The following is a 24,516-nucleotide window of genomic DNA, read 5'->3' as shown; positions in this document are numbered from 1 at the left end:
GGCAGAGAGGGCACGGTTGTGGGCCTGTATTGGGAGAGGGTGGAGGGGCAAGAGCAAGCTGCTCCTCCAGGGCAGCAGCAAAGGCCGAGGTCACGGGAGCAGTGCCTTTTAGCAGAACTGAAGCAAAGCCGGAGCAGCAGCACAACAGCGACAGGCGAGGCCCTTGAGCTGCATGCTTTGGCCTCACTTAGCCCAGGCCGCAGCCTGCAGCTCTCATGCCTGCAAACACTGGCTCCTTTCCCGCTGCGCTGCCTTATTGCAGCAGGGCAGCCTGCACTGCCACCAAGTACAGGGTTGCCCTTTGCTGCAGCCTCCACCCTGCTGCTGGGCCCTGCACAGGCTCCTGCCTCTGGGCTGCTCCATCACACATGGTCTTGGCTGGCTGTCGCGCTCGCTGCTGCTGTGCCAAGCCCCATTTCTGCACAGGGTTCAGAGCCAACCTGTGGTTGGGTGGCCACCGTTAGGGCCTGCACATCCTACCCAGGTTATCAGCTTCAGGGCAGCGTGCCCCAGTGCTGGCGCAGTTCCCTTCTGGGGAGGGCTGGGCAAGGGGGGGGTCCTAGCCAGGACCCAATGGCCAGTCCAGGCAAGAGGCAGCAGCTCAGCCTCAAGAGAGAGGTTTTGGCAGTCCTCTAACCAGTGCCCAGAGCTCAGCCCCTGGCAAGGCAAACAGGATGAGTGAGGCAAGCCCAGGAGCTGGGTCTCCTGTTGGCTGGGCAAGCACCAGCCTGCTCATCACTGCAGCTGATGTGTAGTGTCCCCTTCTCTTCCTGGGGTTGGCCTTATTTCAGGAGTTGTACACGGGCAGGTGTGGGGAGCTGTAACCCTTCGCCATGCCAGCCCACAGCTCCCCGAGCATGCTACCAAGAGCCCTGCAAGCGCACGCTGGGTGTCAGTGCCCAAGACCCTGCCTTGCAGGGCTGCCAAGTTGCTGCGTGGAGGTACTGCAGGAACCTGGCCCTCAGCAGGAAGCAGGCTGTACCTGGGGGAGGCCGGCTGCATTGCTGTACCATGAGTGCCGAACTGCTGCAGGATGCGGGGATCACGCCTGCACCCGACGTTGCGCCGTGCAGGGATCGTGTGCAGCACCTGGCAATGCAGCCAGCAGTGCTTGGAGCCACTGATACCTGCCTCTGTGCCCCATGGAGGATCTGGATAGGCATCCACCACGCTCTGCCCCTGTCACCCAGTCTGGCGGCTGCTCCTAGATGGTGAGTCCCTTTTAAAACGGTTTGATAGGAAGAGCAGTGCGGGGCCGGGGGCCCTTCTGTCCCTGCTGCAAAGCTCTTGGGGCCTGGGGAGTGACAGCTGGGCTGTCCTGCAGCAGACGGCGCTTGGCTGGGTCTCCCTGTGGCCCCTATCCTTCACATGCAAGAAACCAGGCATGTTGGGGGTGATATGCTTTATTGGCCCAATGGCTCGGGTGGGATGGACTGAGACAAGCTTTCCCGTGCGCTGCATTCATCTTTGGGCCCTTTAACTGCTTCTCCCGCTCCCCAGTTGGGTCTTCAGCTTCCTCCTCCCATGAGCAGAGTCTGCTAGGTCACAGCTGCACTTGAGGAGGACCAGCCCTGTGAACCTGGTCGTAGCCAAGCCTTGGCCTTGTAACGGTGTCCTCTGCAGCCAGAGATGTCCAGGGAGATATAGGTCCCCCTCCGACTCCCAGCCCTCTTGCAGTGTCTGGAGGCAGCTGTCCCCAACCAGCACAGCATGGCCCAGGCCCTGTTGCAGCCCAGCTAAGTGGGCTAACAGCACTAGGAGGCCACTCCACCATCCAGCTGGAAGCCTCAAGCCTTGCTGTGACAGGGCAGCCCCCTTCCGTGGTGGTAAGGGTGACCACCTGCTTTGCTGCCAGAGCCTGAGACCTGTGGAGTATAAGGGGACTTGTCTGGTGGAGCAGGGAGGGATCCCACAGCCAACCTGCCCTGCCAGACTAGACTATACTCCCCCCAGCAGCACCCTCTGAGGCCGGGCGGCCTCTCAAAACGGCCCCGATTCAGTTTGCTGTGCATGGCACCTGGCTCACCCCTTCCTTACTGCTTCTGACAGGCAGTGCAGGCAAGGAGGGGGACGATGGATGCGCTTATCCTCCCTTGCTAGTCCTTGCAAAGCCACATCCTTTTGGCAGCGTCTCTTTCCAACGGCAAAATTTCCAGTACCTGTTTGACACTAACTTAAATATATATACGCATTTGATTGCCTCCCAACTGCGCGGACCTGCTCCACAGTGCGCAGGAAGAGGGATGTCCCGTTGCGTTTGCCCTACCTGAAAAGGGACTTCATCTCCCCCCACGGCAGATGCGAGCTTCCTGGAGTTGCAAGGGGCACCGCGGTTTCCACGCAGGCTGTTGGAGTAGGGTCAGCTGCAGCTGGCATCCAGAACCAAGCGCCCTCAGTGCCCGGGCAAGTGCGTCTGGAGCTGAAGTTGGGTCTGGGAGTAGCTCTGAAGACAAGCTAGGTCCAAAACAAAATTCCTCCAAGCACTGAGCAGGTCTTCAGACAGCAACGTTCCCAAGGCAAAGCCAACAGAGGTCAAGGCTCCCTCAAGACAGGGCTTTCTCTTGCTGGCTCTTTTCTATCAGCATCTCTGGGATTGCTTTATCTCAAACACAGCTGCATCCTGCCTGGTTGTTTGAAGTGCCTGGCAAGTTTCTGTTAGTGAACCTGGCTCTGGTCTTGAGCCACAGGGTACCCAGTCACGAGCTAGCTGGCAGCAGGCACTGCTGTAGGATCAGGGGAGAAAGTTTCATGCCCATTAGACAAGGCAGGTGGGAGGATGCCTGATACGCTGGAGGGGGAGCTCCATGGTGTGAGCACAGAGAGCTGGTAGAGGAGAGCACATAGGCTGCCCTGTATGGAGAAATGCTCCTGCAAATGAGGGATGAATGAGAAGGCTCTAAAGATAAAGGCAATGGTCTATGCTGGCATTTAGGATTGCCCTCAACCAGCCAGGACCACGAGCCACCCCTTCCTCACCTCTGTTGCCTGCTCCCTGGTCCTTGAACACAGCTTTCCTGGGAATCTGGCTACCTGCACCTTCTCCCTCTTCATGTGCTTGGCTTTCATCCCGACCCAGCAGCGGGAACAGGCAGCAGGGCACCGAAGGGCTGAGTCAAGGGCAGGGAACTGTGGGATGGCTGTAGGAGGTCCTCCTATGGCAGTGATTTTCAACCAGGGTGCTGCAGCACCCCAGGAGGGTGCCTTGAGATCCTTTCAAGGGTGCTCTGGGGTGCCTCACAATGTCAGCACGGTTGGGTTTGCCAACACAATTCACAAGTTACACCCAGAGATGTCAGTAGGAATCCACAGTGTTAGAACTGCTCTGACCTGCTGGCATCTCACTGAGCTCTTTGCACCAGAAGACTTGCCGTATGATTTCTCTATAGCCAAAAAACAAGTGAACACAAAGAGCTGGCATTTTCCGAGGAGGCCTTTGAGTCTACTGAGGGGGTGCCTTGAATCCAGAAAGATTGAGAACCACTGTCTCGTTTTTAGCTGGCTGAGCTCAGGTGAGTCCTCAACATGTGCAAGGAGGGGTTGTGGGGTAGGACCAGGGCAGACTTGACCTCAAACTTTGACACTCAGCCGTTTCCAGAGTCAGTCTGGACAGCTGCTGAGGGAGGAACTTGTGGTCTACAGTGTAGAGGTTGGTGCACAAGGGCTTTGAGGCACCCCTAAGTAGCTACATGCAATGCGACTGCACAGAAAACCAAAGGATAGGCCAGCAAAGAACTGCAAAGGGCCATTATTTCATGGGCTATATGGTGCAAATCCATGCCTCCAACCATGGAAAGGGCCCTGGGATCAATATTCACATCACAAGGCTTTGAACTGGCACACAGGGGCCACTCAAAACACAGAGCCACAAACACAGCTCAATGCTGCTAGGCAAGGCTAAGGCTCATCAAAGGGACTTGATAGGATTGGTTTTTAATTGCTATTTTTCCTACTGATGGACTCAGCTGCCACAGGTCAGCTGCCAGGGGCCCAAAGGGAAATGGAGGCTCTTCTTTGATCATGTGGCCATGCTAATAAAACTCAAGCACTGTAGCTTGGAGGCCCCCCTATGGAGCGACATAAGAACAGGGTGCTTTCGTCAGCAGCCCGTCAGTCTCACAAACAAGGGCAAGGAGGGAAGGGCTTCGAAGCCACCACTTGACCATCACCTACAGCTAGTGCCCCAGGGCAGGGACAAGTCTCATGGCTGGACATAGCATGGCTGCTGTCCAGATTTGCAGCTGGGCCAGGCTAAAGGGTCCCTTTGGTTTCCTGGGCTGCCCTTCCAGCATCACTTACCAGCCCTAACTTAATTTAGGTGCAGTGTAAATTGTGTTCAGCACTGAGTGTGAAGTGGAAAAACCCACATCACACTTACAGGCTTGGCAGTGCTACACTCACTAGCACCACGACCAAAAGAGACTTGGGGGGTCATGACTGCCCACAAGATGAAAAGGAGCCACCAATGTGATACCGCTGCTGGCAAAGCAAACACCACCCTGGCTTGCATTTACCGATGCATCTCAAGCAAGACCCAGAAAGTTGTCCTCCCATTTTACTTGGCCCTGGTGAGGCCATAGCTAGAATACTGGATCCAGTTCTGGGCTCTGCACTTTAGAAAGGACATGGAGACGCTTGAGAGAGTCCATGAGAGCAAACCTTATGAGAAGAGGCTGAGAGCCATGGGACTCTTCAGCCTGAAGAAGCGCAGGCTCAGGAGGGATTTGGTGGCTGCCTATAAGTACATTAGAGGTGGTCATCAGGAGCTGGGAGAACATCTGTTCACCAGAGCACCCCAAAGGATGACAAGGTCTAACTTTCACAAACTCTGGGAAGACCACTTTAGGCTGGACATGAGAAAAAACTTCTTTACTGTCCAAGTACCCAGCATCTGGAACAGACTCCCCCTCCCAGAAGTGGTGCAGGCACCTGCTCTGGACGCTTTCAAGAAACATTTGGATCCCAGCCTATCTTGCTGGGATCATTTGACCCCAGCAGACTTCCTGCCCCTTGTGGCAGGGCACTGGACTCGATGATCTTGCGAGGTCCCTTCCAGCCCTAACGTCTATGACATCTGAGCACAATGGCTGTGGCTTTTTGCAGCCATTAAACATAAACACTAACCCCTGGAAAACTATGTTCAAAAAGGTTTTGCTTTCCCTCAATGGGAGGAAAATGAGGCTATTGATTCTGTCATAAACAGCTTCTGCAGCCACTCCTGTATTTTTTTTAAAAAGGAACATGATAGCCTATAAAACATATTTAAAGTGTTATAAAATTAGCTACGCTCCCATTTGAAGTAGAGGGGGGTGGGAGGTGATGGATCTCATTATTGTGCTGTAGGATATGTCCTGAAGAGCATCAATTGGCCAACTAACGTAGCTTGGCTTTCTCTGTTGTTCTGCCTGTGCTAGGCTGGTTTGCACCATCTCACTCCGTCAACCAGATAAAAGGAACCAAATGGGATACAATATTTCCCACCCTGCAGTTCAGAGCGGGAGGAAGGAGATGGGCAGAGCTGTGGGACCATCAAGAGTTCAGCAAGAATGGACCAGCCTCCCCAGTCAAGCGAACAGCTTCAGAATAACATGGTTAAAAGCATGGGGGTAAAACAGCACTAGGGATCCTTCAAGATCTTCTCAGCCCTTTGGGTTCATGTGTTCAAGCTCTGCTAGGCGGATGCCTGGAAACACCCAGTGTTCTTAATTAAAAGGAAAACACTGAGTATTGCCAGATTTGCCCTGCAGCTCCTGGAAGTGGGATTTACAAGAAGAAAAGAAACCTACAGATGTATACGTGTTTAAGTTCTTCTTTGCAACTCCCCTGCCCTCTCCTCTTTGCCCCCAAACCCACAGCACACGTATTGTGGGTTCACATTGGCAATACGTTGTGTTAGTTTAGAGAGCTGTGCCAACAGGTACATGGCCAGGCAGTGTTGTCCCATGCTCTCTAACCAGACGTGCAATGGCTGCGTGGTACATACTACAAAGGTAGTGGCTGTGCCAACCCTGGGCTGTGCACCAACGTGATGGGGTGGTGGTACACAGGGATGTTTTCAGAGGGTGCATTTCCCCTCTGGTGCCGATAGGTTTGGGCTGAGGACCAGGACAAATGTCTGAGGTTGTCTTGGATGGATGAGCAGGGCTGATCCACTGCATCCATCAAAACCGCGTCCTTCTTCCTTTCGGGGCTGGGGTGGGAGGGGGACATGGAACCCCAAAACTACGTCCAAGGAAGGTCTTTGCCGCTGTACCCTCCGGGGATGGAGCAAAGGGCTGGCTGGCTTCCCTCCCCTCCTCAAGGGCAGCTGTACACATTGGCCAGACTCCTGGGTGCAAGGGTTTGCCAGGATTTACAGGCCTGCCCTCAGCTGGCTGGCTGGCCATGTGCACATTCTCCAGGTACCACCAGTGCAAAGCCCACCCAAGCCCAAGTGGGCCACCATGAGTGAAAGTAACCTGAAGATGGACATGCCACTGTGTAGGGCCAACCTTATCCCTGGTTTAACGCCACAGCATTGAGTGGGGTTACACCAGGTACGTGCTAGCCCACTCCCCTCTAGCGCCCACCTGCCAGCTCTGTGAAGTTCTGACCTGCTATCCCATGCCCCCTGAGACCAGGGCAGGGTGCCACTGATGGAGATGGAGCTAGGCCTAGACAGAGCTTGCTTCAGCACAGCCAGGGGCAGGCACTAAATGTTGGGATCTGCATAGCCCCCCCAAACCCTTCTGCACTGCTTTGGAGGCCAACTTCACTCCTGGCTTGAGGGGCTGCTTTCCAGGTTTGGTGTTTTCCCTTCCCTTCCTTGAACCTGGTGCAGATGTGCATTGGGTTCTGCTTAACAGGAGCCCATCACCATCTCAGACACCTGCAGGTCACTCCATCTCAGGGCATTAAGTGTTTCAGGGATCCCATTTCGAGTGGGAAGGGCAGGGCGGGAACTGACTGATTAGATGCAGGGCAGTTCATCCCCGTTCCTCTCTCCTTCCCAGGCCAAGAATCTGCTGGTCCCTTTGCTCTCACGCCCATAAACCCACCAGTCACAGAGCTCGTGCGGCCCCCGCCATGTTGCCCGCTCAGTACCCTGCCGTGAAAGAGCTGTTGTAGGTTTGGGTGTGGAAACAGGAACTGCGAGACGTGCTGGTGAGGGTATAGGCAAAGTAGGCAACGGCAGAGCCCAGAGTCAAGCCGGTCATGTAGGACACTGTCATGGTGTTACCTGGGGGAGAAATCAGGATGTTAATGCTGTGCTCTGATTGCTCCGTGATCACCTTGCTACCAGCACTGGGGTGCGGGGCAGAGATTCCCACCAGCTCTTGCTGTGATCCCTAACTTGCTCAGAGCGTCAGATCCATAACCCTGGCCAGGGCAGGTGCCAGTGCTGCCAGGCTGAGGTATATCTCAGGGGACACCAGTCACCCATTTGCACCCAGGAACAGAAAGGCGCAGGGCTCTGGGCCCACGGTGAGTTTGCTGGGATGGGGAGCAGGACCCGAGACTGCCCTCTGCCTGTCCCCTGTAGGCTAAGGCATGGCAGGACAAGCCCTACGCAGACCTCCCATCCCTCAGTCAGGCCAAAGACCAAGCAGGGAGAGTGCCCCAGCACTGATGCTCCCGGAGCCAGGATTTCCCTTGGTGACCCAGTTTGATGCATGTGGCATTTCCCCCAGTTTCTACTGTAGTTGAACGTCCCCACTTCCCACCCGACAGCTGTACATGTGGGAAACGTGGGCCAAGCTGCTGCTTCCAGTGGCAGGGAGCTGTAGGCTTGTTTCTGGGGCAAAATACAGAGATCTGTGGCACAGGAGGACTTTCTGACCTACTTACCCTGGCAGGAGGATGACCTGGGGGAATTGGGTTACAGGGGGTGAAGCAAAGACAGAACATGGTGCCCAATACCACTGGCAGCCACATGTCAGCTAGGCACAGACACACGATAGTGCATGACCATGACAAAACCCAGCTAGAAGCTCAGTGGGCAGGGGGGTCCTAACCCAGAGCAGTGGTAGGGGTACAGCCTGGTGTCCCTCTAACTGTAGCAGCCACAAAGGGAACACTAGGTGGGATGACAGCAGCCCTGGCCTTGCCTGCTGGCTCCAGACACATCCACATGTGGTCCCCCTACCTGCCAGTTCTCGCTGTTCGGGGCCCACTTTGCCAGCAGCAAGGATCATGGGGACGCTGCCGAAGTACCCGTTGGTGATGCCCATGAGGAGGGAGAAGATGCAGGGCCACGCAGGGTGCCCGAAAGCTGGCTTCCCATTAGGATACACACACATGATGAAGAGAGGGATGAAAATCACTCTGAGGCAGGAGTAGATGAGGAGGTGGGTCCCTCTCCAGTCATAGGGCAGGGCAGCCAGGATCTGAAACAAGGAGGGGACATCACGCTGGAAAGCGAAGCAACTTACGGAGTGAAATCCAGAGCGATAAGGGGCAAGGCCATTGAGAAGGCCCAGCTAGACTGAGCGGTAGTAAAACCAGATTCCAGAACAGGAAAGCCACTGGAAATGAAGTCGCCACCAAAGGACCTCAAGGAAACCCGACCTAGACAGTTCTCATCAGCAGCCCATTGCCATTCAGACCAGAACCGAGGTTCACAGATGCACTGTGCCTGTAATACTGTGGCAGGGGAACAGATGAGCCTGTATGAACCCACCGGTTTTCTAATGGCCCAGGTGGGAGGAATGGGCAGGAGGGGGCTGGAGCTCTCTCTGGCCATGGATTGAATCTTCTCTGTGATGGGTAGAATGGCCCTGAGCCCAGCCCTGGTCCCTAATAACCCAACGCCCCTGACACGGCACCCGTCGGCTGGGAAGCCCAAGCACCCACTCTGGTCGAGGCTATCCCTACCTTGCCTACGAAGTCGGAGAGGTTGAAGATAGCCATGATTAAGATGGGGAGCCACTCCCCAAGAGTGCAGTTGCGGATCTCCGACTCCAGCCCAGGAAAGAGGCACAGAGTGATGAAGTAGGTCATGGCTATGGAGAGCATGTAGGCCCAGATCACCCTGAACACAACGTAGCGGTGGAGTATCATGTCTGGAGGAGGACACCAAAACTGCCTGTCAGGTCTGTTATGAAACCTAGGTGCTTAGGAAAGGGAAGGAGCACACTTCACAGGCTGAGCCAGTTATGGCTGCCCTGAGCTCCCACAGGTCAGGGCTGCAACAATCTAGCTGGGGTGCAGCAACTCCAAGGAGCCAGCTTCTACGATGGGGATGCCCAGCCTCTCTCGGTCTGAGCGTGCACCCTCACAAAGCAATTCTGCTTTCCTTTGTACTGTTGTCCTAGAGACTACCAGAAAGCAGGGAAGGGGGATGTGGTCTTCCCTGAACCTGCTCTCTGTGCTCAAGTGCAGATGCTACTGTGGGGCTGCCACTAGGGAACAGGCTTACTGGTGCCATCCCTGGTGCCCCATTCACTGCCTGCCCTGCCCAGATAGGATACTGTCATGGCAAAGACTACCAGGGGCACAAATCCACTCCCCTCCCTGTCCCCTAGATACTCTATCAGGTAAGGGGGCTCTGATGGCTGGCAGCGCCAGGCTATTCCTATCACAGCAAAGATTTTCGGCTTGGAGGGGGCAGATTCTGGCACCCCCTCTAAGATGACACCCAAGGCTGTGTCCTGCTTGCCTCTTGCCCCAAGTTACACCACTGCATACAGGCACTGCCCCACCCTTGCTGTGAGATGGCACTGTGGGATGTCATGCCATTCCCACACCTTGGGCTACGCATTCCTTTCCCTCCTGTTGTAACACGTGAGGAGCATTGCGTGACTCCTATGTCCCACCCCAGAGGCAGCCGCATGTCTGTGTCTAGAATGGGGATGAAAGGGCTGCCATCCCAGCATGAGCACACAGGTCGTGGGGGCAAACAGAAATGTCCTACCTCTGAAGCTGGGCCAGGTCCTTTTGATTTTTGGTCGTGGGACATCAAACCTCATGTAGGTCCCACTGCCGGCCAGCTCAGTTTCATGCCCCAGGCTGCCTGTTGGGGAGCCGGCCAGCCCACGAGGCCTGTTTTCCTGGGGAAAGCAACAGAGAGGAGCAGGGGGTCTGTGAGGGGTTTGCCAAAGGTGACTTCGGTGGGGGAGGGAGAGGGGGAGAAGTCCTGGGGAACTGCTTTACTTCTCCCTCAGGCCACACAAGGCTGGGACAGAAGAAAATCAGGGGTGGCAAAGACAGGAAGCAGATGAGAAGCTGGACTAGCTACATGCATGGTAGGACACCCTTAATGCACAGACCTACGTACTGCGCCATGGCTACTCTCTGCACCCAGGCACTGGCAGAGGGCACCACACACCTCCTCAAAGAGGGATTCGCCCCCATTTTCCCCTGCAACGTGTGGCAGGTCTTGCAGACCATCTCCCCTCCAAGTAATGTCTGCGCAGCCTCGCAGCCATGAGATGGCATTCTCGATTGCATAGCACATCCCCTAGGCCCACTGTCGACTGCTGTATGTCCCTGTGGTCCCCTCAGCATTTCCATGCATAGGACAATAAAGTCAGGAGGATCTCTAGGGCGCTGGCAATGGTCTTCCAAATAATGCGCCAGCCCTGGCCATTGGGCAGACCGCAAGAAAGTGCTGCTCCAGCCGGTGTCTAGAAGCTGGGAAGCTGTTGGATCTGCAGGAGCCTGGCCAGGCGCATTTCTGAACATCACTCATGAGGCGCTTCCCAGACCCTCAAAAGTCACTCCCACCCCAGTCCTCCAGTGGGGAAGCCACCCAATCCCAGAATGTCTGGGCTACTTCAAAGGGGACTTTTCATTTCTCCCAGCTTGTCTCACTTCCTCCAGCTGCAGAATCCCCCAGGCATCAAAATGCCCCGGGCCTCTGCCCACGTCCCAGAGGCAGGGAAACTCACAAATCGGACGTCCTCCGTGGTGACGTCATGGTGCACCCTGTATCCAGTCCCCCGGTCTGGCACCCCTTTGCCATCGGGGCCCCGCTCTTGGGAGCAGGCTGTGTAGTACCTGACAAAGCGCGTGCGCTTCACCAGCAAGTGGAGGATGAAGCACATGAGCTCCATGCCGATGGAAATGAAGAAGAAGATGATGGTATTCTCCTTCTCATCCGACAGGAGAAGCTTGGTGAAGATGCGGCTCAGGGAGATGATGACCCCAGCGGTGCCTGAACAGAAAAGAGCAAATTCAGCAATGGCACTTTTGGTGTCTCAGTGGCAGGAGAGGCATTTGGGGGTGGGCTAGAAACCCGGGCTTCCTACATCAAGGATCATAGGAGTAGGGCTGGAAGGGACCTTCTGGGGTCATCTAGTCCAACCGCCTGCTCAAGGCAGAAAGGAGAAAACCCATCAAAGATACCAGAGGGGACCCAGCATCCACTCCAAAGCAGGACTGGCTGCAGAGAGGGCTGGTAATGTCCTGCCAGGGCTGGTGTAGCAAGGAATGGCAAGTTCAGGTGGGCCAACCTCTGGTGGATGAGAAAGGACCCAAGCTCCGACATCACAGCACATCACTCCCCTTGCAAACGAGGAAGCCAATAATATTCATTCAACACCTTGCCTTTGGGGGCTCAAGCAACAGAAACAATCCTTTTGGGAGGTAGCACATTAAAGCCGGCGCTCATGTGGGCTCCTGTTTGGATGGGGTGAGGTGTTGGCTGACTGCCCATGCCCACCCACCTGCCAGCAGACCCCTGGGCTGGTGTGCACCAGGGGATGAGGATGGATCAGCTGCGACCCAGGCCCTGTGTAGCAGGAGCCAACTTCCAACAGGAAATCTCACTCCCCAGCAGCAGATGAGCTGCTCCATGGGAGGGGGAGGCAAGACCCATTCCCCCCTCGCCTTGTTCCCTCGGAAGTTACTGGAGAAGAGCCAGGCCACAGGGCTCAGAACACAGTACATCCATGTCAGGAGGTGTCACATACCCAAGTGACCAACCCCTGCTCACACCAGCACCCTGGCCAATGCTTTATTACACACTCCTAGGCCACAAACATGCCTGGCAATGGTAAACTGGCCATGGCAGGCCCTCTGCACCTGGCACTGCTCCTTGTAGCAGTGCCCCAGAGGGGTGCTGGGAAAGCCATTCTTTCTTGCCCGCATGCCCACTGCAACCATGTCATTCTCTCTGCCTGGCAGGGGCCCAGCTAGCCACCAGCTGGCCCTCGACAGAGGTTGCACCAGCCAAAGGCCAAGCAGTGTGCCAGCTGGGGTGCTAGGCAGTTTTAGCAGCAGCAGCTCACCAGCTGTCACCACTTAGTACATCTGCCAGTGGTAGTGGGAAGCATGCCCTCCGTTTGCCAGCAACTGCCCCAACCAAGGGGCGTGAGCCCAGCAGGATGAAAAGCCATTATCCCGGCCAAAGGCTGTTGACTCTACCAGCAAGAGATGAATGCACATAATCCTGTGGTTCCCATGGAGGGAGCAGCCTGCCAGACTGGGTCTTTAGTGCCTGGGACACTGTTCCTTCAACAGTCCCATCTCGCAACAGCATCTTTCCTAAGGCTTTGACTGATGAAGGGAAGTTTGCAACTGGCTTCTGAGTCAAGCTATGGGCCCTTATGACACATGAGTATACACAGGGAACAGGCCGGCTAAAGAAAGAACTAACCAACGTGCCAACCAGCGGCTGGCTCACAAGCGTTACCTTAGCCCAGCCAACCCGCAGGCTGTGAGAATCTAGGTTAGCAGGATACTCACTCTCGCCAGTCATCACCCCCTGAGTGTAGCGCTTGGGCAACATCCCGGTGTAGCCATAGAAACTGGATTGCTGCACTTCAAGGGAAGGCACATGGAAGAGAGAAAGGAGAGGAGTCATTATTCCCTGCCCACCGTTTAGCTGGGATCCATCCCAGTTACCCTGCGACGAACTCTGCCTCAGGCAGCTTTGAACCCATGCAGCCATCAGCACCATGCCGCAAACCATCCGGCCTGGTGCTGAGTTTCCCATTCAGGAAAGTGGTTGGGCTGCTCCAGGAGCATAAAGAAAGCAGAGGCTGAACTCCAAGCCCATGGAGGGATGCCAGCAAGTGCAAGCGCTTTCTGGACCGGAGCTGTAAGATGGGGTGGAAAGCTGCCAGCCTGCCTCCTGGAAGCACCCAGCCCTTCCAAGACCACGTCACAGGGAGTAGCTTTCCCAGGTACTGAAAGCCAAGACTACCAGGGTGTTGGGGCAGGGTTGTAAATGGGACGACCATGCAAAATACAAGGCCTGAGCCCATCTGCCTACAGACGTGACGAGAGAAGCAAGCACTTTGCACGCTGGAGTGTTGAAACAGCGTCATAAAGAAATCATAAAAAGGGCTGTAAACACACCTGGGGTTGTTAGTTCTAATTAGCTGCCGATGGCTGGGCTTTTACAGCATGAAATATCATGGGAGAACGGAAAGCACCCAGATGGCGATGGCCTTGAGGCTGATGTCCCGCTGCCCAGCAGCTGGAACAGCCCTTAGAACGGCCCAACCAGGTCACAAGGGAAAAAATTTTGGCTAACACTACGGCTGCAGGGCCGGTGATGAAGTATTTCAGAAACAAACCAGAAATCCAGCAGCTGGAATAACAGACGGTGATCGAACAAGATCGTAAACATGTCTCCTTTGCCCAGGACATGGCGCCTCACACGGCCCAGCCTGGAAGGAGAGTGGAAGCCCTCTCCCACCCACCCATGCTCTCCTCTGGCAGCTCTACGGGCTGGTTTGCGTGCGCCCTGCTCCACCTTGCTGCCTCCCAAAGGACGTAACAAACCAGCCGGGCCAGCTGGCTTGCAAGGCAGGGAGCAGCAGCAAAGCTGATTCATGCCAGCGGGAGACTTGGTCCTGCTGACTGCAGCTGCTACAGGGCAGTTTGAGGTGGGCTGGATGGGCTGGAGGGCCCTGTAAGCCAGGGGTGCAGAATGCATTATTTGGAGTTCAGGGAGAAACTGAGAACATGTCGCCATGCAGAAATGCAAGCGTTTTATGCAGATTTATGCAGATGCAAGCAATTTTACCCTGAAATCATGTGGTTTTATGCTAATCAGCATTCCATCAGCTTTGGGTGGCAGGCGCACGTGATGCTTCAAGCACAATGCTCAAGGAGATGATGGGAGATTGGGGTGGGGGAGGCGGTGACTGAACCAACTGACAAGAAACAGTTGCTCACAGCCATGGTAACTAGCCACGAGCAAGAAGGACCAAAACCAAGGAAGACCTGCTCCGCTATCTGCCCACAGCTGTGAGTGCCCTCACCTGGCCTAAGCCAGCCTCCACATACCTGTGCAGCCGAAGGCCACCACCCCGACTGCGATGAGGTTAATGGCATATGCCTGCTGGCGGGTGAAGAGCTCCAGCCAGACGTCGCATATGCTGACGAAGAGAAGGGGACCCAGGGCAAACAGGTACCCTGCAGAGAAAGAGCCACGCACGGGGGTGAGGCAGGAGTAGAGCTGTAAGCCAGCCTGGGGCCTGGAGCATGACACTGGTGCGATGAGTTCAGCAGTATCATGCTGGGCCCTGCATCATATGGATGAGTTTCTAGGCAACCAGTTGCCTGCGGTGTCCAAGTGTTTATATGGTGGTACTTCTGAGTGCCCAGAGTGTTAGGTCCGACTGACTGCATGGCTAGTAGCCTGGGTGGTGCAGGTATCAGGACATGTATTGAAGTGATGGGGTAGCTGGTTGCTTCCACTGATGGCTGCTTGGGTGAACATATACCTTTCCATGACAGCTGAGTGATAAAGTGGGAAGTAGGGGGCCAAAGAAGGGCAATGCCAGCTCTCCGCAGCTCAGTCAGTGGAGCAGCCAGGGTGGGGGCCAAAGAAGGGCAATGCCAGCTCTCCGCAGCTCAGTCAGTGGAGCAGCCAGGGTGGAAAAGTCTGGCTCCTCTCCTGGCACGAGCTAGCCAGACATATTGCCCCAACAGGAGGTGAAAATAGCCAAAGCAGTACAGGAGCCCCATGGGAGTGAGAGGAAAGCAAGGGCCCCGACTTACCCACGGAGATCCGGGTGTGCAGACTCAGCATCTCCACCAGGGCGTTGTTCAGGATGACTGCAACCAAGGCTACCAGGATGTAGGTGAGGCTCATGTCAAACACAATGGACGTTCCTGCAGAGCCACACAGGAAGAGAGGCTGGTTGCAAGGCTCAGAGAGCGGAGCCAGGTAGGATGCTCTGATTTCAAGGGCTCGCTCCAGGCTAGCGATACACGTGATTCTGTCTCATCACGGGGCAACGAGCATTGGGGCCTAGGGGCTGCCCTGCCTCTTCCCCAAAACACTCATCAGGGTTGGACTTGATGACCTACTAAGGTCTCTTCTGACCCTAACATCTATGAATCTAGTACCCGGGTCTGAAGGCCGCTGTTGTTTGGGTGACTCGGTTGCAGCCTCTAGTGGTTCAAGGCCGCATTGGTTAGGGACAGCCAGGAACAAGAAACCCTGCCTGGTTCTGGGGGAGCAGTAAAAGGATGTGGAAAGATGCAGTACGGGAAAGTATGTTTGGGGGACCCCTCACACCAGCTAAGGTACAGATGCAGCCACCTGTAACCACACCATGTACCCCGGGGCACAAACAAGGGGGCTTCGCTGTCTGCATTTGCATGAGCAGTCTGGCTGTTAGATGTCTAAGCTGTCACCTGTACCTACAACTCTGTCCCCTTATATTGGTGCCCTGCAGAGTGGGAGGCTATGACAAGTCCCATGTCAAAACCAGTCCTGAAGACTAGGAGAATACAGCAGTTGACATGTGTACGCTATGACAGCCACTGCCTATGCCATGTCCTGGGTCCCTGCAGCTGGGCACAGAGGCATTTTTGTGGCTGGTCTTTGCTGTCAGGAATCCTGGCTGCTCGCTTTCAAAGCCCACCTAACGTGGTGATTTACACATGTCTTGAATAGGTATCCTGTCCAGGCGGATCTCCCTCCACTTCTCAAACCAGCCATCTCCCACCCACAAGGGCTTGGAAGCAACAGGTTACACCAACACCCTGCGTAACACGGAGGGAGCACAGACCAGCCAACTGCAAACTCCCATTGCTCCAATGGACATACCTGGGTATTTATGATGCAGGTAGTCCACGTCAGTGATAAAGCTGTTATAGGGCAGGAGGAAGCCCACTCCTGCCAGCAGCATGGCAAAGTAAATCCCATGGTATTCGTCCTGCGGCTCAGGGTCCTCAGAGGCTGTATCCCAAAGTGAGACAGAAGGAGCAGGTGACAGTGACGCCAAGAGCCCGACCCACGGTCATGCAGACAGGCTGGGCAGTGTATCAAGAGCAGGGGCTACTGCCCACCCCTGTGAAGTACAGGATACCTAGCACATGGCGATACATGCGTAATGAGGGCAGAATGATCACCGGGCTGGTGCCTGGCTGAGATGCAGGATGAGCCTGTTGGACAATACAGGTGGGCAACATGGACCGGAGCTAAGAGGAGTCTGAGGGTCTGCCTGTCTTCTGCAGCCTCTTGTAGACAAGAGAGGCAAGGATCTCTTGCATAGTCACTGCACGTGAGTCTTCCCCACTAGGAGGAAAGACACTATCCATCTAGCTCTGCATGCCATACTCTCAGGAGCTGCCCCCAAAGCCAGACCACCATCCATCTAGCCTGGGATCTCAGCTTCCATAACCTCTCCTAGAGGAACGTGCATGAAACCAGTTTTGCAGCCAATAACACAACATGCTGTTGTGAGGGGATTATCTTCCTAAACCCTCTCATGTATGTATCTATGACAGTGGTTTCCAATCTTCTTTCATTTGGGAACCCCTAAAAAATTTCAAATGGAGGTGCGGACCCCTTTGAATTGTATGTGTGGGCATTCACATACTTTTGACTGATCCTAGTCATCTTTCGCAACCCCCTTTAGACCCCCCAGGGTTTGTGGGCCGCCGGTTGAAAACCGCTGATCTACGAACATACATCTCTCTCTTTCAGAAAGAGAATGAGGAGGGACATTCTTCCATTACTTCATTTTGTTCTTTTTTACTTATCCACTTCTTTTATTTAATTCTGGGATTATTTATTTTTCATGAATACACCCTTTACAAAGAAAGGTTATGGATTTCCTCAACAGATTCAGTCTTTCCCAGACTGCTGATCCCTGCTTAGCAACATTCCTGCTACACATGAACCCCCCAAAAAGGCACCGTCTCTGGTGCCATCACAGCTGGGCTGTACGCACAGCAAGACACCTCAAAAACTGCAGCTGCTGTATTATATCTTAGCCCTTGCCAGAAGGCTGCCCACTGGTGAGTGCCCTACATCACCATGAAGTTAAGCAGCCCTCAGACCTCAGTCAGCTTCTCATTACATGGCCCTGAAAGCACTGAGACTTAAACCCCAAATGTAGGCCCTGTATTAAACGCTGTAAATGCTGGTATTAACGTTCGGTGATATTAGAGCACACAACAGAAGGTTTCCACAATGCACAGAGCACTGGGCGTACCAACAGCGCTCTATAAATAATAAGCGCCCCCAGCCTGGATAAATTCCATCCCACAAATGGAGGCATTTCAACAGCAACCTGGGAGGCACAAAAATACCAGGCTTTGATGTCCAAAGTATTACAATAACCCAGCATGTAACAACAAAGCGCCCACTTCTATTTGATGTTCGAGAGCGATTCAGTGGAGGTACGGGCCTACTATTAATTATGCAGACTTAGGGCCAGCGGCCCAGCTAGTGTAAACCCCGCAACTGTCCCGATTTATATCAGTTGGGGCTCCAGCAGCCACTCAAATGAACCAGGCTGCGAGATGCACGTAACAGACTCTCCTACGGGATCCTTGCGGCCAGGTGAGTGATTGCTCTTTAATTGCTTTCCAGTCATCTGGGAACACCGCGTAGTTATGACGAGTCTGGTACTGTGCGGGGAAGATCCCGTGGATCAGCACAAGAAAGCAGTGATGCATGTGCACTACAAATACAGCACCAGTGTGCATACACTGCAAATGCCAAGGCCCCCTAGAAAAGCTCCTCACTGCAAGCAGGAAAAAACCAGTGGGGGAAACAGAGCCCAGGCAGGGGGGATGCCTCCCTCTGCCTGCTGCAGGCACGGGGTGGGGGGAGCATCTGGGCCCCAGCGATGGCACAGACTGGCACATGGGCAGCAGGCTGTTCTTTCACTGCTTCCCCCCATCCCCATCACCCCTCGTTCCCTCCTTCACACCCTGGGAGGCAAGTCAGCCTCCTGCCATGCTCTCACCTGGCTCCATGAAGGTAAGGACCCCCTTTGCCTGGTTCCCCTTTGCCTGGAGCTCCTCCTCCTCCAACTGGTAGCTGTCGAAGCTGAAGCTCATCACCACGTTCCCCTCGGGGGTCACCACGGGGCTGAGATCCTTGAAGTGATCCGCTCCAACAGAGCCCATGGCTGCTGACCTAGACTGAGAAAGGACAGCAACAGGCTCTTAGTCCAGCTAGATGGACAAGCCATCCCAGCTCATGTTCCCTGGGGGACCAGGGGGGTCTTCTGGGGTTTACTGTCCCCAAAGCCTGGGGAGGCAGAAAGCTCCTGTTCCTCTCAGATGTCCCCTGTGCTCGTTGCAGCCAGGCCATCACAGCAGGACCCCGGCATGATTCAGGCCGTGGTTCTGTTCACGGGGATCTCAAACCAGGCACACGCCACCTTGCACTTGCTGCATGCATCTGTGCCTCCCATGGGCTCCACGTGAAGGGGGATCTGGGCTTTGTGCCTGACAGCCATCCCCCGGTCCAGGTGCTGCCCTCTCTGCCTGACAGCACTCAATGGTGTTAGCAAGTTCAAGAGCAGAGACAGTGGTGCCATGCCGGGGTCCCTAGAGAGCTTGCCCCGGGTTCCCGTGCAGCTAGGAGATGGGGTGGGAGCAAGGATCATCACCGCTGAGGTCTGCATGTGACAAGCCCTCCCTTAAAGCCTCCAAGCCTGCTTAGCCAGCCAGACAGGCTGTAGCAGCTCAGCGAGGCTTTCACGCTGACAGCCCAGCTTCTCCCACTGCGTGCCGGGCATCAGGGTGACAACAACAGCCGCCGTCAGGGGTTTGCAGTGGTACTGGGGCTTTATTCGCATCCTCACACACCTGCTTTGCAGCAGCCTGTCACATGCTCCAGTGCCTGCAAACAAACCAGAGCCAGATTCCCTCCTTCTTCTCTCCTTTGAAATAACCGGCGGCACGACTGAGCCCAGATCACCCAGCAAAACAGGCTGGGCTTCGATTTTATAACATGCAGGCGGCAGAGCTGAGGAGGGCCAGGCAGTGGGGGGAACACCGTGCCAGTCACCCACTGATGAGAGGTGTGAGGCTGGAGTCGGAGCAAGTCTAGTCCTGGCTCTGCTACTGACTCACTGTTTCCACTTGGGAAAGTTCGTTAACCCCTATGCCTCAGTTTACCTTCTGTGTCACAAGGGGCTCATTCCTACCTGACTACCTCATGTAAAAGCACGTGAGCGCCTTGGGTGAAGGGCACCAGAGAAGGGCAAACTACTGTAACCAACCTGTGCCCCCGCCACCCCAGACTTTGTGGGAGCCACCGTGCTGCCAGGGGCCAAGCTCTGTAGCAGCAGCAGACAGAAAACCCAGACACCCCCTGCCCCGCCGCCTGGAGCGAAAGAAGCACCTGCACTAACTGTGAGCACTGCGAGGTACCATATCTTCTAGCATACACCATGCCCCCTGAGTAAGCTACGTACCCTGTTTTAGAACAGCTGCATAAAGAAAATGAGGTTTTCCTTGAAAAGCCTGGTAAGTAGCAGTAAGTAACTGGGTAGCAGCAGCCAGAGAGCCCAATATGCTCATCATGCTGCTCTCTGTGCCTTACTTTTGATCCCCCTCCACCAGGGCACGTCTACACATTCATTAATGCGCCTTAGATATTGCACACGTAGTTTAGTATTTGCTTAATAAAGTACTGACTAAATGCACAGTAAACTAGAGTTACTGTGCGGTAGCGCTGGTGCATGGTTATTCTGTGATGCTTACTGCACATTAGCCTAATAACACTGCACAGTTGGCTATTAGCACAGTTTTTAACTGCCACACTACTGTACAGTGTTATTAGGCTAATGTGCAGTAAGTGTCTTGTGTAGACACACCCACAGAGACTTAAGCAGCAGAAACATCTATTACTGTATTTCCTTGCACCCCGATTTCCAGCAATTGCTTCTTGGGAAGAAAATAGGTGAATATGTGAAAATATGGCGATTCACCTAAGAGTGAGAAGGAGATTCCTATTCCCTCCAGCAGCGGGCACACCCCACCTGTGCATGGAGCATAAGTAGCCCCCAGATCTCCCACCTGCTCAGAGACCTTATGGTCCTGGAGAATGGGGGTTTCCGCACAGCCCAGCTCAGTTGTGCCTCATTGAAACATGCTCATGCACCCTCCCATAAAGTGGTTTCCGTCAATTTTTGGGAAGTCAAAGCCATCTTCCTGCAAAGCTCCCAGGACCACAGAGTGAAGGAGCTTGGGGTGGGAGTGGGTAGGATGGTGACTTCTAGCTCCCTCTGCCACATGCACTGCGCAGCTTGTCCCCTTGGCGGTGGGAAGAGCAGGGAGAGCCAGAGATCCTGGTGATGCTCAGGCCCCAGAGCAACAGGGCATCATCATACACACCAGCACAAGGTGAGGGCACACTGGTCATGAAACACCACCTCCCTGATCTGGCACCGTGCACAAGCCTGATTATCCTCAGAGCTGGGAGAGTCTCTGCGGGAATGGGGGGAGCAGGGAGAGGCTGCACCGTGTCACATACCCCTCACAGAGCATCCCCGGGCCAGGCCAGAGCATGGGACCAGCCTGCCAGTATCCCGTGCCCAGAACACTGCCATCCCCCGGGGCTGCACCCAGTGCCTCCCTCTGCTATAGCACACAGGAGGAGAAAAGAGCGCAGCCCCCTGCTCAAAGCAGGACCAGCCCCAACTGCATCAGTGCCTCTTTTCCCCAAGAAGAGCCTCCAGCCCTGCTCTCTCTATCCACGCGCTCCTCCTGACCTCTCTGCTCCAGGACACAGCTTCTCCTGGCAATCACTTCGGTCCCCCGCCCTGCTCCCTGCACCTATCCAACCCCCTCCCCAGCAAAAACTCCAGCAACAGTGGACTTGAGGGTGATTAGGCAAGGCACGGCTAGCTGGACAAGGCGGCACGGGACACATCACAGTAGAGGAGCCCCACAAACGCTGCCCGGGCCGATACAGGCCGTCGGGTCCAGACCCCAAACCCGCATCCATCACCCGGGCTGGAGGACCGGGAACCCCGTTACACCGAAGGGGGACCGTGCCGCAGGAGAGCCGGCCGACCTCCAGGTGGCACTCGGTACCGCCGCACGCAGGGACGCGCCCTGGGTTTGGGAGGTTTCGGTGGATGGGGATGTGCCTGGCTGCCTCCCTGTCCCCACGAGATGGGCGCACGCCGAATGTCCGACGGCTCGGGAAATCGAGGCACAACGGGAAAGCCCACGGGCACACGGCAGTCCCGCGGGGCGGTGGCAGGCGAGGTCCCACACCGACTGCAGGGAAGTTAAAGACGCCAGGCAACGAGCTGGCCTGCACCGAGCATCCTCATCCGTGGCCTAGTGTTTCTGGCCACCGCTTCTCCGGGGCGCAAAGAGGCAGGGGCCCTGCTCCCTCGAAGAGCACGCTCGGCCCTGAGCCGGCTTAGCCTGGTGGGATTTGGGGCAGCCCTGGACAAGCCACCTTAGAGCTGCAAGAGCAACTTGACCCCGAGCTCTGACGGGGCCCTGCCCGCGGGGTCCCCCACGTGAGCCCCACTCCCCCCGCGGGTGGCACGAGCCAGTCCTCTTGCGACTCTGCCAGGACGGCGCTGACCCGCCGGCGGGCCCGTCTGAGGAAAACGCACCCCCGCCCCGTGGTGTCCGCCTGACGAAGTCGTGCTCCAGCAGCGCCGCGGAGTGACAAGAGCCCGCGTGAAGCCAAGCCCACTCACCGCGCACACCTGATGCTAGGAGAGAAACTCCGCCGAGACGCCCGGGCGCCACGACATCTCCGGGCCCGCCGCCGCGCCGCCTCCTCGCACCCGGGAGCTGCGACCCGCGGGGAGCGGCCGGGCCGGGCCCGCGCTTCGCCTCACGCCGCCGGCCCTGGGAAGGTCCAGCTCCAGGGGCCGCTCGGCTCGGCTCGGCTCGGCTCGGCGCCCCGCCCCGCCCCGCCCCGCCGCGCGCCGCGCGCCGCGCCGCCCCCCCGGCAAAGCGGCGCAGAAACCCGCGCTCTGCCGCGGGCGCCGGCCCGGGCCTGGCGGCGCCCGCCTGTCGCCGTCGAGGGACCCCACGGAGGGCAGCTGTCCCCGCCGCCGGCGCCGCGTGATCCTCAGCGCCGGGGCACCGCCGGCTCCCGCGGCCGTGGTGGCGGTGGCAGTGACAAGCAGGAAGCTCCCTCACGTGGCCGCGGTGGTGACAGCGGTGGTGGCAACCAAGGAGCTCTCTCAGGCGGCGGCGGCGGCGGCGGTGGTGGCAGGGCGAGCAGGGAGCTCCCTCAGGCAGTGATGGTGATGGTGGTGGTGGCGGTGGTGGTGGCAGTGGTGGTGGTGATGGTGGTGGCAGGGCGAGCAGGGAGCTCCTTCAGGCAGTGGTGGCGGCGGTGGTGGTGATGGTGGTGGCAGGGCGAGCGGGGAGCTCCCTCAGGCAGTGGTGGTGGCGGTGGTGGTGGCAGTGATGGTGATGGTGGTGGCAGGGCGAGCGGGGAGCTCCCTCAGGCGGTGGTGGTGGCGGTGGTGGTGGCAGCGATGGTGATGGTGGTGGCTGGGCGAGCGGGAGCTCCCTCAGGCGGTGGTGGCGGCGGTGGTGGTGATGGTGGTGGCAGGGCGAGCGGGGAGTTCCCTCAGGCGGTGGTGGTGGCGGTGGTGGTGGCAGTGATGGTGATGGTGGTGGCTGGGCGAGCGGGGAGCTCCCTCAGGCAGTGATGGGTGGTGGTGGCGGTGGTGGTGGCAGTGATGGTGATGGTGGTGGCAGGGCGAGCGGGGAGCTCCCTCAGGCGGTGGTGGTGGCGGTGGTGGTGGCAGCGATGGTGATGGTGGTGGCTGGGCGAGCGGGAGCTCCCTCAGGCGGTGGTGGCGGCGGTGGTGGTGATGGTGGTGGCAGGGCGAGCGGGGAGCTCCCTCAGGCGGTGGTGGTGGCGGTGGTGGTGGCAGTGGTGGTGGTGGTGGTGGCAGGGTGAGCGGGGAGCTCCCTCAGGCGGTGGTGGCGGCGGTGGTGGTGATGGTGGTGGCAGGGCGAGCGGGGAGCTCCCTCAGGCGGTGGTGGCGGCGGTGGTGGTGATGGTGGTGGCAGGGCGAGCAGGGAGCTCCTTCAGGCAGTGGTGGCGGCGGGTGGTGGTGGCAGTGGTGGTGGCAGGGCGAGCGGGGGAGCTCCCTCACGCGGTGGTGGTGGCGGTGGTGGTGGCAGTGATGGTGATGGTGGTGGCTGGGCGAGCGGGGAGCTCCCTCAGGCAGTGGTGGTGGCGGTGGTGGTGGCAGTGATGGTGATGGTGGTGGCAGGGCGAGCGGGGAGCTCCCTCAGGCGGTGGTGGTGGCGGTGGTGGTGGCAGCGATGGTGATGGTGGTGGCTGGGCGAGCGGGAGCTCCCTCAGGCGGTGGTGGCGGCGGTGGTGGTGGCAGTGATGGTGATGGTGGTGGCTGGGCGAGCGGGGAGCTCCCTCAGGCGGTGGTGGCGGCGGTGGTGGTGATGGTGGTGGCAGGGCGAGCGGGGAGCTCCCTCACGCGGTGGTGGTGGCGGGTGGTGGTGGCAGTGATGGTGATGGTGGTGGCTGGGCGAGCGGGGAGCTCCCTCAGGCAGTGGTGGTGGCGGTGGTGGTGGCAGTGATGGTGATGGTGGTGGCAGGGCGAGCGGGGAGCTCCCTCAGGCGGTGGTGGTGGCGGTGGTGGTGGCAGCGATGGTGATGGTGGTGGCAGGGCGAGCAGGGAGCTCCTTCAGGCAGTGGTGGCGGCGGTGGTGATGGTGGTGGCAGGGCGAGCGGGGAGCTCCCTCAGGCGGTGGTGGCGGCGGTGGTGGTGATGGTGGTGGCAGGGCGAGCAGGGAGCTCCCTCAGGCGGTGGTGGTGGCGGTGGTGGTGGCAGTGGTGGTGATGGTGGTGGCAGGGCGAGCAGGGAGCTCCTTCAGGCGGTGGTGGTGGTGGTGGTGATGGTGGTGGCAGGGCGAGCGGGGAGCTCCCTCAGGCGGTGGTGGTGGCGGTGGTGGTGGCAGTGATGGTGATGGTGGTGGCTGGGCGAGCGGGGAGCTCCCTCAGGCAGTGGTGGTGGCGGTGGTGGTGGCAGTGATGGTGATGGTGGTGGCAGGGCGAGCGGGGAGCTCCCTCAGGCGGTGGTGGTGGCGGTGGTGGTGGCAGCGATGGTGATGGTGGTGGCTGGGCGAGCGGGAGCTCCCTCAGGCGGTGGTGGCGGCGGTGGTGGTGGCAGTGATGGTGATGGTGGTGGCTGGGCGAGCGGGGAGCTCCCTCAGGCGGTGGTGGCGGCGGTGGTGGTGATGGTGGTGGCAGGGCGAGCGGGGAGCTCCCTCACGCGGTGGTGGTGGCGGTGGTGGTGGCAGTGATGGTGATGGTGGTGGTTAGGGCGAGCGGGGAGCTCCCTCAGGCGGTGGTGGTGGTGGTGGTGGCAGTGA

At 57.3% G+C, this 24,516-nt stretch overlaps 1 protein-coding gene across 1 annotated transcript; it reads right to left on the bottom strand.

Annotated features, from left to right (window-relative positions):
- Nucleotides 1-6,923: 6,923 nt before the first annotated feature.
- On the bottom strand, nucleotides 6,924-22,390 carry SLC29A4 (solute carrier family 29 member 4). The gene is made up of 11 exons (XM_090024393.1): nucleotides 21,852-22,390; nucleotides 18,141-18,318; nucleotides 15,989-16,120; nucleotides 14,932-15,045; nucleotides 14,215-14,343; nucleotides 12,664-12,738; nucleotides 10,866-11,131; nucleotides 9,890-10,025; nucleotides 8,851-9,038; nucleotides 8,123-8,363; nucleotides 6,924-7,216 (listed from the first exon to the last, which is right to left on the bottom strand). Exons 2-11 carry the CDS (start codon nucleotides 18,301-18,303, stop codon nucleotides 7,074-7,076), a joined length of 1,587 nt encoding a protein of 528 aa, XP_089880519.1. The 5' UTR covers nucleotides 18,304-18,318; nucleotides 21,852-22,390; the 3' UTR covers nucleotides 6,924-7,073.
- Nucleotides 22,391-24,516: the final 2,126 nt, after the last annotated feature.

The sequence above is a fragment of the Crocodylus siamensis genome, chromosome 12, assembly GCF_052110815.1.
Source record: "Crocodylus siamensis isolate JL-2025a chromosome 12, ASM5211081v1, whole genome shotgun sequence".
Classification (NCBI taxonomy): Eukaryota; Metazoa; Chordata; order Crocodylia; family Crocodylidae; genus Crocodylus; species Crocodylus siamensis.
This window is presented reverse-complemented; position numbering and strand designations above follow the sequence as displayed.